The 15,322-nt window shown below is 42.2% G+C and overlaps 1 protein-coding gene across 1 annotated transcript; it reads right to left on the reverse strand.

Annotated features, from left to right (window-relative positions):
- Positions 1-10,283: 10,283 nt before the first annotated feature.
- LOC140120712 (embryonic protein UVS.2-like) lies at positions 10,284-15,085 on the reverse strand. The gene is made up of 6 exons (XM_072139664.1): positions 14,968-15,085; positions 14,057-14,157; positions 12,696-12,921; positions 12,462-12,580; positions 11,809-12,028; positions 10,284-10,345 (listed from the first exon to the last, which is right to left on the reverse strand). The coding sequence occupies exons 1-6, from the start codon at positions 15,035-15,037 to the stop codon at positions 10,332-10,334; spliced, it is 750 nt and encodes a 249-aa protein (XP_071995765.1). The 5' UTR covers positions 15,038-15,085; the 3' UTR covers positions 10,284-10,331.
- Between the last annotated feature and the right edge of the window lie 237 nt (positions 15,086-15,322).

Consider the following 15,322-nt stretch of genomic DNA (forward strand, 5'->3'; position numbering starts at 1 on the left):
GCGCAGGGGGAAATTTCTGTGGGCGCGCAGGTACATATGACAGCCGCGCGCGTGTTCAATGGATGGGCGGGCTGTGGGGGGAAGTGACGGCCCGCGCGCAGGTACATGTGCCGGCCACGGGCGGGTGGATGTTATGGGCGGCGGAATGTGCAGGGGGGGGGGTCGGGGAGATGTACCGGACGTAACACATTCCGGCCGCCGCCGCCGCCCCCTAGTGTAGCAGGAAGCGCGCCGCCTGAGGCGAGAATCTCAACTTGCCTCATGGCAGGTGCGCCCCTGCCCATGATATCATGCACAGTCCCTTCAGAGGGTGCTGGTTATTACAGTCCTTCTCTTTGTCTTTGCTTGTGCTATCGCTTTTCTCTGCAACTGACCTCTTAGTTTTGACGCTGTTCTCTCCGACTTCGCTTGTCTGTAACTGTTTGTCCATCCGCATAGTGTATCTTGCGGTGGGACTCCGTTTTCTTGTTCCAGGCTTGTTTGTTTCTGGCTTGATACTTTTCTGTGTAATAGTGTGAACACTGGTCTATCTGTGATCTCCTGTTACCTGTCTTTGCTGTCACCTTGTAGGGTCACTAAGGGACCATTAGTTAGGTTCTTGATAGTGGGTTTGCCCTTGTCAGGGCACTATATCTACTGCAGACAGGGCCATAGCAGGATTAGTTCGCCACCACTTACTCAGTCTGACAGCTATGACTCTATTCGTTATGTATAAGTTTATCGTTTTGGCTTATAAGGTGAGTGTTTGTCATTATGTTGATTTCTGTTGTGTTTGTGGTTTTTTGTATGAATTTTCTATTTTTGGATTTTCATTTTTTGCTCCCCACCTTTCAAAAGTTATAACTTTATTATTACTCCATTTACAGATTCATAGATGGGTTTGTGAGACAAATCCTAGTAGTGCCAATTAACCCCTTACCGTTGCATGCGGTAATAGTAAGGCGCACGTCAGGTGCGGGTACATGGAGATGGCTCAGGGGCTGAGCCCTCTGCATAGCTGGTAAGTCTTTTCTGCAAATTGCACCAAAGACTTACCGATAACAACCACGGTTGGTGCTGGCAAAGCTTGGGTGCTGCCATCTTGCCGAAGATCACCGCTCCCCATGACGTTATCGTGGTGCGGCGATCCATTAATATGACAGCCTCAAGTCTTCCCAAAGACCCAAGGCTGCCTCATTTTAACCCATTTATTACAATGTGCTAATTGCACATTGTAATGAATGAGGAAGAAAATCCCCATAAACTGCCACACAGTAGTATGGCAGTATATGGTAGAATCGATCAGACAACCTAGGGTTAAAGTACCCTAGGGAGTCTGAAAAATAGTAAAAATAAAAATGTTAAAAAAAATTATAATAAAAAAACATAAAAATTCAAATCACCCCCCTTTCCCTAGAAGTCATAGAAATATAAATAAACAGTAAAAAATCATAAACACATTGGGGCAGATTTACTTACCCGGCCCATTCGCGATCCAGCGGCGCGATCTCTGCGCTGGATTCGGGTCCGGCCGGGATTTATGATGGTAGTTCCTCCGCCGTCCATCAGGTGGCACTGCTACGCTGAAGTCCGCTGGAATGCCTCGAAATACACCGGCCTATCCTGGATGAAGGTGAGTGAAATTTACGCGACACAGTTTCTTTTAAAAATGCGGCGGTTTTTACGAATCTGTCAGGTTTTCGTTCGGCCACGCCCCCCGATTTCCGTTGCGTGCATGCCGGCGCCGATGCGCCACAATCCGATCGTGAGCGCCAAAATCCCGGGGTAATTCAGGTACAATCGGCGCAAATCGGAAATATTCGGGTAACGCGTCGGGAAAACACGAATCGGGCCCTTAGTAAATGACCCCCATTGGATATTGCCGCGTCCAAAAATGCCTGATCAAAATAAAATAACGCTTTTCACTGCGTTTAACCCAGAAACAAAAAATAGCACCCAAAGTCAAAAATGGCACTTTTTCACCATTTTGAAAAATATAAAAAATTCAATGAAAATTGATCAAACGTTCGTACAGTTCTTAAACTGGTAGCATTGAAAACGTCTTCAAAAGTCACAAAAAATGACACAACCCACAGCTCCGTACAGTGAAGTTTGAAAAAGTTTTAGAGCCAGAAGAATGCAAAATTTAAAAAAATTATTTTGTACAGGAGGTTTTAATTTTTGTAAATGTATAAAAATATTATAAAACCTATACAAATCTGGTATCCCCGTGATCACACCGATCCAAAGAATAAAGTAGACATGTCATTTGGGGCGCACAGTGACAGCCGTAAAATCCAATCCCACAAGAAAACGGCCAAGCCCACTGCATTTGGAATTTTTTTCCTGCTTCCCAGTACACGGTATGGAATATTCAATACCTTCACTATGAACTGCAATTTATTACAAAGAAAACAAGCCTTTACAGAGATCTTTAAGTGTAAAAATAAAAAAGTTATAGATTTTTGAAGGTGGGGAGTGAAAAATGGAAATGAAAAAACAAAAAAGGGCCAGGTCGTTATGGGGTTAATATTCCTTGCACTGGGAAGCTACAAAAAAAAAAAAAAAGAAAAGAAAACGCTGTTGCGCTATTTTGCAAGGGGCTTTGTTTTTATGGTTTTCAATGTATGCCTCAAATGATACCATGGAGATACCAAGCTCACATACCGTAGTTTAATATGTTTTTAATATTTTAAAAAATTCCAGTTTTTTGAAAAAAAATGTTTTTTTGCATACTTCGGCATATGGAGCTGTGTAAGGCAATTTTTTTGTAGGACGAGCTGGAGGACAGCGAGTTAAAAAGGAATTGCAAAAAAACGGAAAAAGGCATCAGCTGCAGTTTATGCCTTCTTCTACTTGAGACCACCAAATCTTCTGTCAGAAACCACTGAATTTGTAATGCTACCAATACTCCTGCCTTTTTTACGTTGCGCTTTCTGTGGGTTATTCCTCTTATTGCTCCTATTGGCATTAGTTTTTAGTAGATAAGTGTCTCAGGTACAATTGATATCAGTTGATAAGCAAAATCTAACCAGTAGATGTCACCAAAGTGTCGTCTAGTAGAAGGAACTGAAGCATTGGGTTGTTTATGGGCAGGAGTAGAAGTCCCTGCATTATGTGCAGTGTCCTGTGAAGTGTGCAGGGGGCGCCAGATTCAGTATTTCTGCCGCAGGTTCTTCTTGATTCTGGTGTCCCCTGCGCTGCCCTGACAGAGCGCACCAACTTTTTTTGGTGCACCTTTAACATGGAGCGCGCGATACATTTCTGTCGGACTTTGCGTGATAAATGTGACGCACAGTCTGACTGATTGCTGGAACACCCATATCAGTGACAAAATTTGTGTTGTGCGAAGAAAAGTGCAGCCGCAACACAAAAGGGTGTCTAGGACACTTCTTAACCCCTTACCAATGCGTGCTGTACTTGTTGCGGCTCGTGCCAGATTCTGGTTGTGGGAGAGGGCTTGCGGGATTACTGGTAACACCCGCAATCGGTGCTGGCAATGCTGCCGGTGGCTTCAAAAAGATGGCTGCGTTATCGGGGAGGGTCAATCCTTCACCATGACAGCCTCGGGCAATTCATCGCAAATCGGAAAAATTTGCGAAAGCCGACGAAAATGCATCCGACGGACCCTTAGTAAATGTGCCTCCTAGTTCTAACATCATACAAATGACCTAAAAATATTTCCCCTCTGTTCCAGTGACTGATAAATGAAAGAAATCGGTAAGAAACAAATGAAGAATCTTGTTCCGGAGACTCATTGTTGTGTGTGACTTTTAGTTGATTGACATGTATTATGTGTATGATAAATGCCATTTATGTAAAGGATATAATTATTCTTTATATTACTGTTTTCTGATATATTTTGTGGGGGGTTTTTTTTTATCACGTTCCTCATTTTTTCTTAAGTTTAGTTTTACTCTTTATCCTTTATATCTTGACAAATCATCTTATTTCTATGCCGGATAAATATCTGTAAACTGGTGTCACATTAATTCTATTGGACCTGATGTATTAACACATTTATTTTGTAAGCCTCCTGCCCATTTTGTCAATTATTTGCACCAAAAACTTAATAAAATTCCAAATATCACACTTCTTTATGTCTCTTTTAATTAGAAACTTAATGAGAAAAAAAATCTTACCAATTGGCTGCAATGAAACAAAGAGTGAGAAATGTAAAGGGGTCTGAATACGTTCCATATCTACTGTATGTATAGTATTCATAATGCATATAGGTCCAACAAACTGGGGTACTCCTATTAGACCTCAGTGGGAATCCATAAGAGGTTGTTAGGAAATTTAGAATGCCCTCCCATATATACCCAAATGGATATAGAGGCAGTCCCCTACTTAAGGACACCCAACTTACAGACGACCCCTAGTTACAGACGGACCCCACTGCCCCCTGTGACCCCTGGTGAATTCTCTGGATGTTACTATAGTCCCAGGCTGCAATAATTAGCGGTAAGGTGTCTGTAATGAAGCTTTATTCATAATCCTTGGTCCCATGACAGCAAAAAATTTTGAAACTCCAATTGTCACTGGGGCAAAAATTCACCTTACATACAAATTGGGAGGTGTGATACATGCTTGAGTACAAGGGACAGTTTTTGGGACTGCCCTTGTAAGGGCGGGAGTCATGGGGTAATAGGGTTAGACTGTTTAGAACCCTACACCTTCCTGTCTGTAATGACGATAGGCTCCCACCCACCACTACATCATCCTCGGGTATTGTATGCTGGTAAGGTAAGAAACAACATATATCAGTTGAAGGTATAATGTGAGCCAATCTGAGGCTGTTAAACTCTTTACGATATATTATCCGCCACCTAGCATTTTTGTGCCCATATATATATACCTGTTTTGTTGTTAGCCGTATTTTGTTCACTCGTTTTGTCTATCTGTATGTATCTCTTTGACACTGTACATTAGCGGTGTCAAATAAGAAGACATAACGCATCTCGCTCCTTAGTGAGTAGTTGCTATTTTTAGAAAATTTGTAATAAACTTGAGATTTTAAAAATTACCTAGGTGCTGCTAAGCTATGAATTGTTGATGGTAAATACATTTGTGTATATTTTTTTGAATTGGCTGCTATTTACATACAAATTGGACTTAAGAACAAACCCATGAAACCTATCTTGTACGTAACCTGGGGACTGCCTGTACTGAGATCATCTGACGATTACTCAGAAAATGTGTGGGAGCCCACTAGAGGTCGCCAGAGACAGTGGGGGACATTTACTAAGAACGGTACAGTCTGTATTATGTGCAGTTACCAGTGTAGTGTGCAGGGGGCGCCAGATTCAGGATTTCTGGTGCACGTTCTTCATGAATCTGGTGCCCCCTGCACTGCCCGAACAGTGTGCACCACTTAATTATGGGGCGTGCAACACATTTCAGTCAGACTTTGCATGATAAATCAGGTGCCCAGTCCAAATGAGCACTGGAAAGCCCATTTCAATGCAAAAAATTGTGTCACATGATGACTAGTGCAGCCGTGCCACAAAATGGTCGCGTGTGACACAAATGTGGTACAGACACTTCTTAAATATCTGTGCAAGCAGTTTGCATTGAAAAGAACATGCAAAGTCCTACAGAAAACCTCTGCAAGGTCCTTAGTAAATGTGTTTTGAGTGTATTTTTCAAAATGTAGGCATATGGCGATTGTATTTGGAGGTGACTTAAAAGGGAACCTGTCAGCAGAAGGTGACCTAATAATCCACTACCAGTATGTTGCCAAGCAGATATACACCTTCCAGATCGTGTTTCTTCCATCACCCAGCGCGGTGACATCATCCAGAAAATCAACTTTGAATTGAGATGTAAATTGATTGTAAAAAGTCAAGGAGGCGGAAATTGTAACACTGAAGTCAAGCACTGCATGGACCTGAACTGCATGGACCTCCCATTACATGGACCTGAACTGCATGGACCTCCCATTACATGGACCTGAACTGCATGGACCTCCCATTACATGGACCTGAACTGCATGGACCTCCCATTACATGGACCTGAACTGCATGGACCTCCCATTACATGGACCTGAACTGCATGGACCTCCCATTACATGGACCTGAACTGCATGGACCTCCCATTACATGGACCTGAACTGCATGGACCTCCCATTACATGGACCTGAACTGCATGGACCTCCCATTGCATGGACCTGAACTGGCGGTTAGATGGTACCGTTATTGGCAAAGCTAGACGACAAGTTTGTGAAGCTAAAAAATTGTTTTCACAATTAGCCTCCCACCACCCTGCCCCAAAAGACAGATGTAGCCTTTCGTGTCTCACCAGTAGCCGGTGTTCATCCCCTCCAGTTCATATGCGTCACCCCTCAAATCAGCAGCCCAACTTTTTAAAATTTTATGGAAAAATAAATAATTTTTCATGGGAAGTTTGTATGTTTTTCTTTCATTTCCTTTAATATTTCTTAAAGGTTATAGGTGCCTCTATCATATATGAGCTCAATCCTACAGCGGGGGGTATCACCTGGCAGCTTAAAACTGACCTACATCCTGTTTGGTCTGCACTTGGCTGGATTAATATGTATTCATAGATGGCTGACCTGGGGGCCATCACCAGCTACAACTGTGCTCAAAATCAGCAGTATGAAGGAAGTTCCTCTACAACATACAAGGCAGCAATAATAAATGGCACTTTACCGAAACGTCGTAGGGTGCCAGACTGTGTTCACACCTGGTTTTTACGTTGTGTTTTGAAACGCAATACAAGAGCCGCAGAGAGGAGATTTGCCTAATAATATTGATGTTAACATTAGAATTTACAAAATACAACTGTTAAAACGTGTTAAAATTGCGTTTTGTGAATGCAAATGTTAACAGCAGCTTCCTCTCTTCGGCTGTTTTATTGTGTTTCAAAACGCAATGTAAACGCAGCCTCCGGGTAGTTTAACATTGCCATCTGTGCTGCGCTTCTGTTGTGTATCCGTTGCGTTTTGTCTCCATTTTGCTTTCCGTTTTGTCTCTGTTTTGGTTTACCATTGCTTTGAAGACATTACACCTTGTTTCTGCGCCTCATCGGTGAAAAAACTTGACCTGTCATTTTTTTTTTACGGACCCATAAACTTCTATTGCCTTCCGTGACCCGCATCAGTGACAGGTTTTACGAATGTGAAAAATGAAGCTAATGTGCGTGCTGGGCTCATTTACACGTAATGGGGACTGCTGTCCCCATTAATGTCTATGGCGCCTGGTCACTGTGCGGTGAGCATACGTTGTCTCACCGCACAGTGAAATATAGGACATATCCTATATTTTGCCATGTTATGGACCGGCCACTCGCTTCCATATGGAGAGGAAAGGGGTGAGCAGCACAGGCAAACATACATCGTGTGACTAGACCAGCGCCAGAGGGGGGTCTGCATATCCCACGTGTACAAATCAAGGTATTACAACCATTATGATCCCCATATAAAGAGTTACACCTGCTGCTCCATTGTGTCCAGTTTCACAGTTTACTTTCCAGGGTAATTTGTTGTGGCAGAGATAATGGGGCACATTTACTTTCCCGTCCCATTGACGTTGCTGATCTGGAATGTCCGACGAGGAGTTTTTTGTTCTGGAGATAGATCAGTATCTTGTAGATATCTCATCTGAGATGAAAATACACCTTTAAACTTATTTATGAACTTAATTGGAAGCTAAGCACAATGTACTCTTTGGGGCACATGTATTATCGCATTTGCGGCAAAAAAATGCTGGTATTTTAATGTTTTTTTGGCGCAGAACTGTTGCGGATCATTTATAATCAGTTTGCGCCAGAAAGAACAGATGTTTCCGACTATCCCGACACCTCCGTTTTTTTTTGGCACAAGTGGGCGTTGCCTAACTTTTCCACATTATCCTCAACATTTATGTGTATTTTGTCTGCATTTTTAGGCGCAATTTTTGGCGCATGATAGACCAGGAAAAATTGGTCAGAGAGCAAAATTAAGGCGCAATCCATGTAAGATTTTGGCGCACACTTCATTACTGTCGGCATTTTTTTGGCGCACGACTGATTAGTTCCGTCTACCCAGTAATCATTAACAGCCGTGCGCCATTTCAAAAAAACGGGCTGTGCTTTGCGGAGACTGATCTCTGATGCCGACAGTCGTCCTTGCGGCACAATTAGTAAATCCCCCCCCAGTGAGTGATAATCTACCCAGTTCCCTATCTCACCACTAGGTGTCATACACACGCTAATGTATCAGTGGCAATAGGTGACTAGGAGACACAGTGATGAACAGGATAATTGGAAGACACCAACCTCTCTAGGAATTTAGTGACAGTATTTCTTGTTCCACTAATTCCCCACAGCAATACTCTAGTCTATTGTATACAGGTGCATACAGTGTGTATTGAAAATATATGCCCTAGGGTAAGGAATTTAGTGCTGATAGGGGTGTGTTATGTCTCCTATTAGTTTATGTCACATACTGGTGTTGATGGACACTTAGACATAAACATTCACTGTTACATCATTATTCTTCAGATGCACAATTGCCCTATTAAGTTCATTATATCGCTATGCATCGATAGCTCAGACATCGGATGCACAGACATATCGTTCCATGCAAAATATCGTTCCATGCACATCATCCTCATGTGCATCATCGTCCACAGAAGCCCGCTAATACTGTTGAATGCATTTGGTGATAATGCATCCCACTCTCAGCGCGTTTCCCCTACTATTTGTTGGGTTCATCAGGAGAACTCAGGACATATGATACAAAAGAGATGGATAGCTAACAAAATAACAAACCATCAGGACGCCGGTGCTAAGATTTAAAGGGAGGCGAGATTTAAAGGGACACCACTCCATTGGCCCATTGGTTCGGGCATAACAACCAATCCACGGGGAGGGTGGGCGGGGTTTGTATCTGATGGATCGCACATTGCATATAAGCTGAAGACGAGAGGGTAAGTATCTTCATCCAAAATCTCTCATACTCCATTGGTGATAAGACCCCCATAAATCACGAGAACGGTGATCCATTGTTCCCCTGATGTACCCCAGATGAACGGAGTAGCCAGTCGTGAATGTGCCAGATGCTCTTTTCATCTCTATGGAAGTAACGGATATATCCGAGTACGGTGCTCAGCTATATCTGTCAGTGCCATAGAGGTGAATATGGCTGCTCTACTCATCTAGAGGACAAAGTGGGAACAACAGACCCCCATTTTGGCGATCAGTGGGGGTCCCATCACTTAAACCCCCACTAATCAACAAGTATCCTGTGGATAGGGGATAACTTGTCACTGGATGAACCTTTAAAATAAACTTATAAGAGGAACACAAAGGTGGATCCCCCTTTATATAAATGAGAGGGATAAACTGTGATGAGATCTGTGCTCATTGAAAGACACAAGGGCTGTCAGTACAGGGTTCCCATTATAGATTTATAAAGGAAGGGACATAACTTAAAGGGGTTTTCCCACTAACTACAGTTGGGATAGGGCCTCACTTGCTGATCAGTGGGGGTCTCAGTGCTGAGACCCCATAGATTGTGAAAAGAGGGGTTCCGTCGGACCCCTCGCCGCTCTGTCAGTCATGGAACGGACAAAGCGCATGACCGTTCTGCTCCATTAATCCATCCATGGGATAGAGCCTAACTTGCTGATCTGTGGGGATCTCAGCACTGAGACCCCCACTGATCAGCAAGTTAGGCTCTATCCCGTGGATCGGGCCTAACTTTAGTTAGTGGGAAAAGCCCTTTAAGAGTGTGCAAGGGAGGCTTTGGACTCAGAGCCTTGCAGCCAGCCTGTCCCTATATACAATATATTGTAATTTGGGAACTGGTACAGATGTTGCATTGTGGCCTTGAAGCTTTAGGGTACATCTTATGTGGAGGCCTCACAGGCCGGATCCTCCTTCCACTTTTTCCATGTGGTTCCATTTGCTTTTATAGTATTGTAAACCCCATTTTGAGTCTCCAGCCCCATGATAATAATGGGGCTCTATAAGGAATAATAAATGCGGAATCAGGAAAAGCAAAGACTTAAATATCAGTATATAAAAACATGGAGACACAATCTAATTTATTGCCATGTATAAATTTATTTAGTATTTCTTAATATATATTTGTTCACATAACACATGTTATCATATAACAGCTACAATACTAGACACGAGTATCACCTGAGCTGTAACAACCTGTTCTATGAATATATATATATATATATATATATATATATATGTTAAGGTAAATATAGCACTTAAAGAAAGAACCATAAAAAACAGAAAATAAATTATCAGTGTATTCAAAGAAATTATCACATATTTCTTCATCCAAATCCTGTCTTTCTTAGAACGATCAGTCAGTCCTTGTGTCATCCTGCGGATCAGCTGCTCGGCACTGCAAGAGAGGGAATACATTCTCTGTTTAATTGTGTGGAATATAACCCAAAAAGCCACCAAAGGGTCCATCAGTTACATTCTGATTGTCACCCATTTCCATCACCTCCATTGTTCTGTGTCCTCAGTTCCCAAATACTGATTACAAATAGATATAATGAAATCACAATTATCAGTGATTTGGATTTATAATTTCTGGTCCCTGGTCGATTTTTATTACTGATGACTTATAGTCCATAACCAAGGGTTAGGGTCCAAAAATTTGACCCCCCATCGATGACCTTTGCTGGTACCTAAACCTATATATTGGATGAAGATGGAGGCAGAAGGCTCATTGTTTAATGGAAGCACAGTTCCTAAAGCACGTGCTATACAGTGGATACAGCATATCACTTCCAGCATAGTCCCCGGTATTAGTGTAGGCTCACATTGGGTGCCAGAGAAGCTGATTGGTTTATGGTCCATTTGTTGGAAAAGTCATTAGTAACGAAAATTATTCAGAGGCCAAAAGGTCCTTTAAATCTGCTGCAGTTCCTACATTACATGGTTTTCCTTTCAATAAGCTGGATGCCCATGTAATGTAACGCTTTACTCGGACTGCAGAACGCTCTGGTTAAAGAGCAACTCCTTCTAAAGACTCATTAACACCCTGTATACATATTTGAGATCATCTGGATACATTTCTTCCCTTGATGAGTCACCAGTAAGACTCAATTGGCAATTGGGTGCCCTTAAATCAGAACCAGTACCCATTAAAATTCTCAAGACAACTATTGATCAGATATCTTTAGAATAAGTCATCCACATGAGACCCACTTGAATCTACCTCCCAGAATCCCAACTAAGTAGCTGATTGAAGGGGCTGTGTCATTCAGGTCATGGTATCCCAAGTGCCTCCTCTACTTCTAGCATTGCCCCTTCACTTCAATAAGACTGATGAACAGAATAGACGCAGGAGAGAACAAGTGCAACAGTAGTCACAACTCCACCCACCAGTGCAGAAAAATATAAAGAACTAAAGTTTTTATTAAAATAAAAGATTTCATTGAAGCAGAAAGGGTAAGTCTAGAAAGTACTTGTGGGGTAAGTTGGGAACAAGAAGACCTACTTTTGGGTACAACAATACACATTAAGGCTACCCAGGCTTAAGGCTGCTCACCGGGGTCAGAATCTGGGAGTAACATAAGGCTGAGTGGCAAAGGGATGAGGAGTCAGATCTCCTCACCTTTCCCCTCTCCATTGAAAGAAGAGCGGCCACTCGGCCAAATACGGTTCACTAGCAAATATGGTCAGTGGATCAAATGGATGACCCTATTTTCCACTGAAACAATCGAGCGGTGTGCTAATCATGACGTTTCGGTACAGCTACACACGGGTAGAAAATTCGGTTGTGTGTATGTAACCCAAGTCTGTGAGGACAGTATCTGCACATCTTGGTGATACACATATCTGGGCAGTACTTACCAAAGTGATAGAATGCATGGAATCCATTATGGTAAGGAGAGGGACTGCTGTGAAACTGTAGAACCAGTGTGTTTCCACTAGATACCATCGGTGGTATGGGATATAAATATCCACAGTAAGTGGCCACAATCGGTGAGGTCATTGACTCTCTAATTATTAAATACTCTTCGGTGCAGTCAGATGAAGAACTCATCCAAAAGAAATCAATGTTTAAAGACACCTGGAAAGAAAATGTATAAAATGAGCCATGGAAGGGTGGAAGTCTGGGTTTTATGTAACACTATATACGACTCTTTAGTCTGTATTTCCAGTTTTGCAGAATTCTCTAATCTGTTGGACCAAGCTGCTGTGACTCCCCCTCCCCTCTCCATAGAATACATGTTATCTGGCAGCTTATTGGTCTTTTGCCCATCTTCCTCGCCATATAGAAGCAGATATTTCATCCAAAAGTAGATTAGGAGGATAGGAACATGGATGATAGGAGCTAATGTACGTAGAAAAGGATGATGAGAGTTGGTTCATCCCTGATCTAGGTTTGATCTGCTCTAACATCAATCTACAGAATATAGAGGATAGCAATAAGTAATAAGCTATCCCTGAGCGTCATATACGTCACACTGAGAAGGATTGGATTGTGAGTTGGGGCGTCTTACCTTATATCCTTTAGGGGCGATGATGCTGTAGAAGGCGTCCACATTGCGTGGATAAATACCGGGAAATAATGGAGACATCACCGCTCCATAATCTGTCACATGGGTCTTTCCGAATCTCGCTACATTAAAAAAACGGATGGACGGTCAGTAAATTTTCAAAGGAAACCATCACTAGACATTTCCATCATCATCACAAGGCACGGCCATTGGTAACGAAGTAGACGAGTCTATTACCTGGCTTATAGGAAGCTTTAAATGTGATCTCGGCTGATGGTTTGTTGTTGACAATCTCTATGAGCAGATGGTCTTCAGATGAAACCAGAGGAGGCAGTGACACCTTTCCACATGTCCTATCCAGGAAGACTGGAGAAGATTTACTGACTCCATCATAGACCTTTATGTAGGCGTCTTTACAGTCTGGAGATGATGGGATGTTAACGTCGCTGAGCTGCAGGAGAACCTGTGATGGAAGAGAAGAAAGCAACACAGTCATGGACCCCATTCACAGAGAAGAGTTTGACCAGCTCCGTCTCTTCCGCTACATCATACTTATGTATCATTGGCTCGGCTGAGTCTGCATGTGTAATTAGAGCCAGTCCATCCTCACTGAGGAGCTGAATGTCAACTATGACCTGACCTATATCTGCTTCAACATCTGCTGCCTGAGGAGAGGTGGGGTGGGGTCAGGAAGCCAATAATGGATGACAATAATCAGGGAATTCAATAATCAGGGAATTTTTGCCAATTTCCTTCCAATGTTTATGGAGGCCTTTAGGCTCTGTTCACACTATACAGTTGTGTATAGTTCAGGAAGTGAGCCTGAAGACATAGCCAATAGTCAAAGTAGGGGTGGCCCTCAAAAACACCTATAGATCATGGGAGTCAATGCCACACAGACAGTTTTGTTAAAAAAATAATTGTACACTCCTGCGGGGATCTACAGGCGGTCCCATAAACATACAGTACATACAAGATTCTTTAGGTTTGTTCTTAAGTTGAATTTGTATGTAAGTTGGAACTGTATATTTTATAATTGTAAAAAAAATTCTGTCCCAGTGACAATTGGATTTTCAAAGGGTTTTGCTGTAATGGGAATAAGGATTATCAATAAAGCTTCATTACAGACACCTTACAGCTGATCATTGCAGTCTGGGACTATAGTAAAGCATCCAGAGAGCTTCACCGGAGGTCACAATGGGCAGAGGGGTCCGTCTGTAACTAGGGGTCGTCTATAAATCGGTTGTACTTAAGTAGGGGACCAGAGGGTCTCTTTAAAGGACATCTATCACCAGGATCAAGTGTGAACCAAGTACACTGACATACTGGTGTGTGCCCTCTCTGGCAGGATCTGCTCTTCTTTTGGATTCTTATTCCTTAGTTGCTTTTTTTTAAGGGTTTTAAAATTATTCAAATTAGGTTCTATGGATTCCATAGGTGCCCCAGGGGTTGGAACTGGTTCTTAAAAACCAGGGATCCTGCCAGAGGTGGTGCACACCAGAATGTCAGTGTACTGGGTTTACAATCCTTCATCCTGGTGGTAGGTTTCCTTTAAGGCTGCACCAATTTTTTTTTCCAAGAATATATTTAGTATGCACCTTAACAGAAGACTGGATGAGATAAAGGCAGCTGGATGCTTCTTGGTTTGCTGATGTAAAGGTGAAAGTTCCGGAGTCCAAAAACTTTTTTCTGCACAAATCTGAAAAAAATAAAAAAAAACCCATTATTGGTCATGAAATAAAGGACAGTTTGATAAGTTAGTTATTACATTGATAAGGAGATCATTGCTGCACCCTAAGTCCCAGTAGGACCCCCTGTCGCCCGCTTCCTCTTACTGTCTCTTAGAGTTCTCTATGGTAAGTTGTGGGATAATAAGTTCTGTGTTCACTGCTGACTTTGATTGCAGGAAAAGTTGTACCAAGTTTAGGACTGCACCATCTCTGTAGACTGTGTGATTTCCCCCTCCCTCCTCCTTGGCCAAACGCTGCGGCTGTACAACCTGTGTTATCCGTCCTGTTGGAAGACTTAGTCTCCTTTCCATTGTCTCTGTGTCTAACACTGAGAAAAAAATTGGCGAGAACAGAGAGATCCAACACAGCCAGGAGTATTTCTATACGGAACAGCAGAACTGCCGGCAATGTGATAGAGTTATCAAAACCTTTACATTCTCATTCCACACAAGATTTATCACAGTGTTAGATGCTGGGTAATAAATCTGGCGTAACATAAAACTGTCTGGTCTAACTTTACTTTTTCTATCATTTGTTTTCATTTATATAAGTAAAACCTGCCAAAATTATCTCACACGCATCCTTTCCTACAAAACTACATCTTCCTTTATTAGGCCACACCCCTTTGTCATACTAGTGGTAAAAAGTGTCTAAAAATTGTCTAGAACCATTGATAAATATGGTGCCGAGCATTTTCAGATAAATGCACCAAAATAAGCTTTTCTCGTCAAAGAAAGTTGTCAATTTTTTCATTTTTGGATGATATAAAAAGTACTTACTGCAATTATAGGCAATGTTGACCTTCATCACATCTATGTTAGTCATTCCTATTTGTTGACCGATAGGCATTTTAGGGTCAGATTTTGCAAGTACTGATGGCTGCCCAGGGACAATGCTGTAATCTGACCTGTGAAAGGTATAAGGTAAGTCATTGGGTAACATGGAACGACTGCCTCTCCTATACATCATTGCTGAATATATGCAAGAAGGTAAAGTTATGTAATATATACTGTATATCAGTGATAGAGGATGAACCACGGACAGATGAATTTAAGAGATAATCTTTGAATAAATCAGTAATAAAGGGGAATAAACCCTAAAATACTAAGGGTCGCGGATTGCACTTTCGTCTGA

Source organism: Engystomops pustulosus, chromosome 3, assembly GCF_040894005.1.
Source record: "Engystomops pustulosus chromosome 3, aEngPut4.maternal, whole genome shotgun sequence".
Classification (NCBI taxonomy): domain Eukaryota; kingdom Metazoa; phylum Chordata; class Amphibia; order Anura; family Leptodactylidae; genus Engystomops; species Engystomops pustulosus.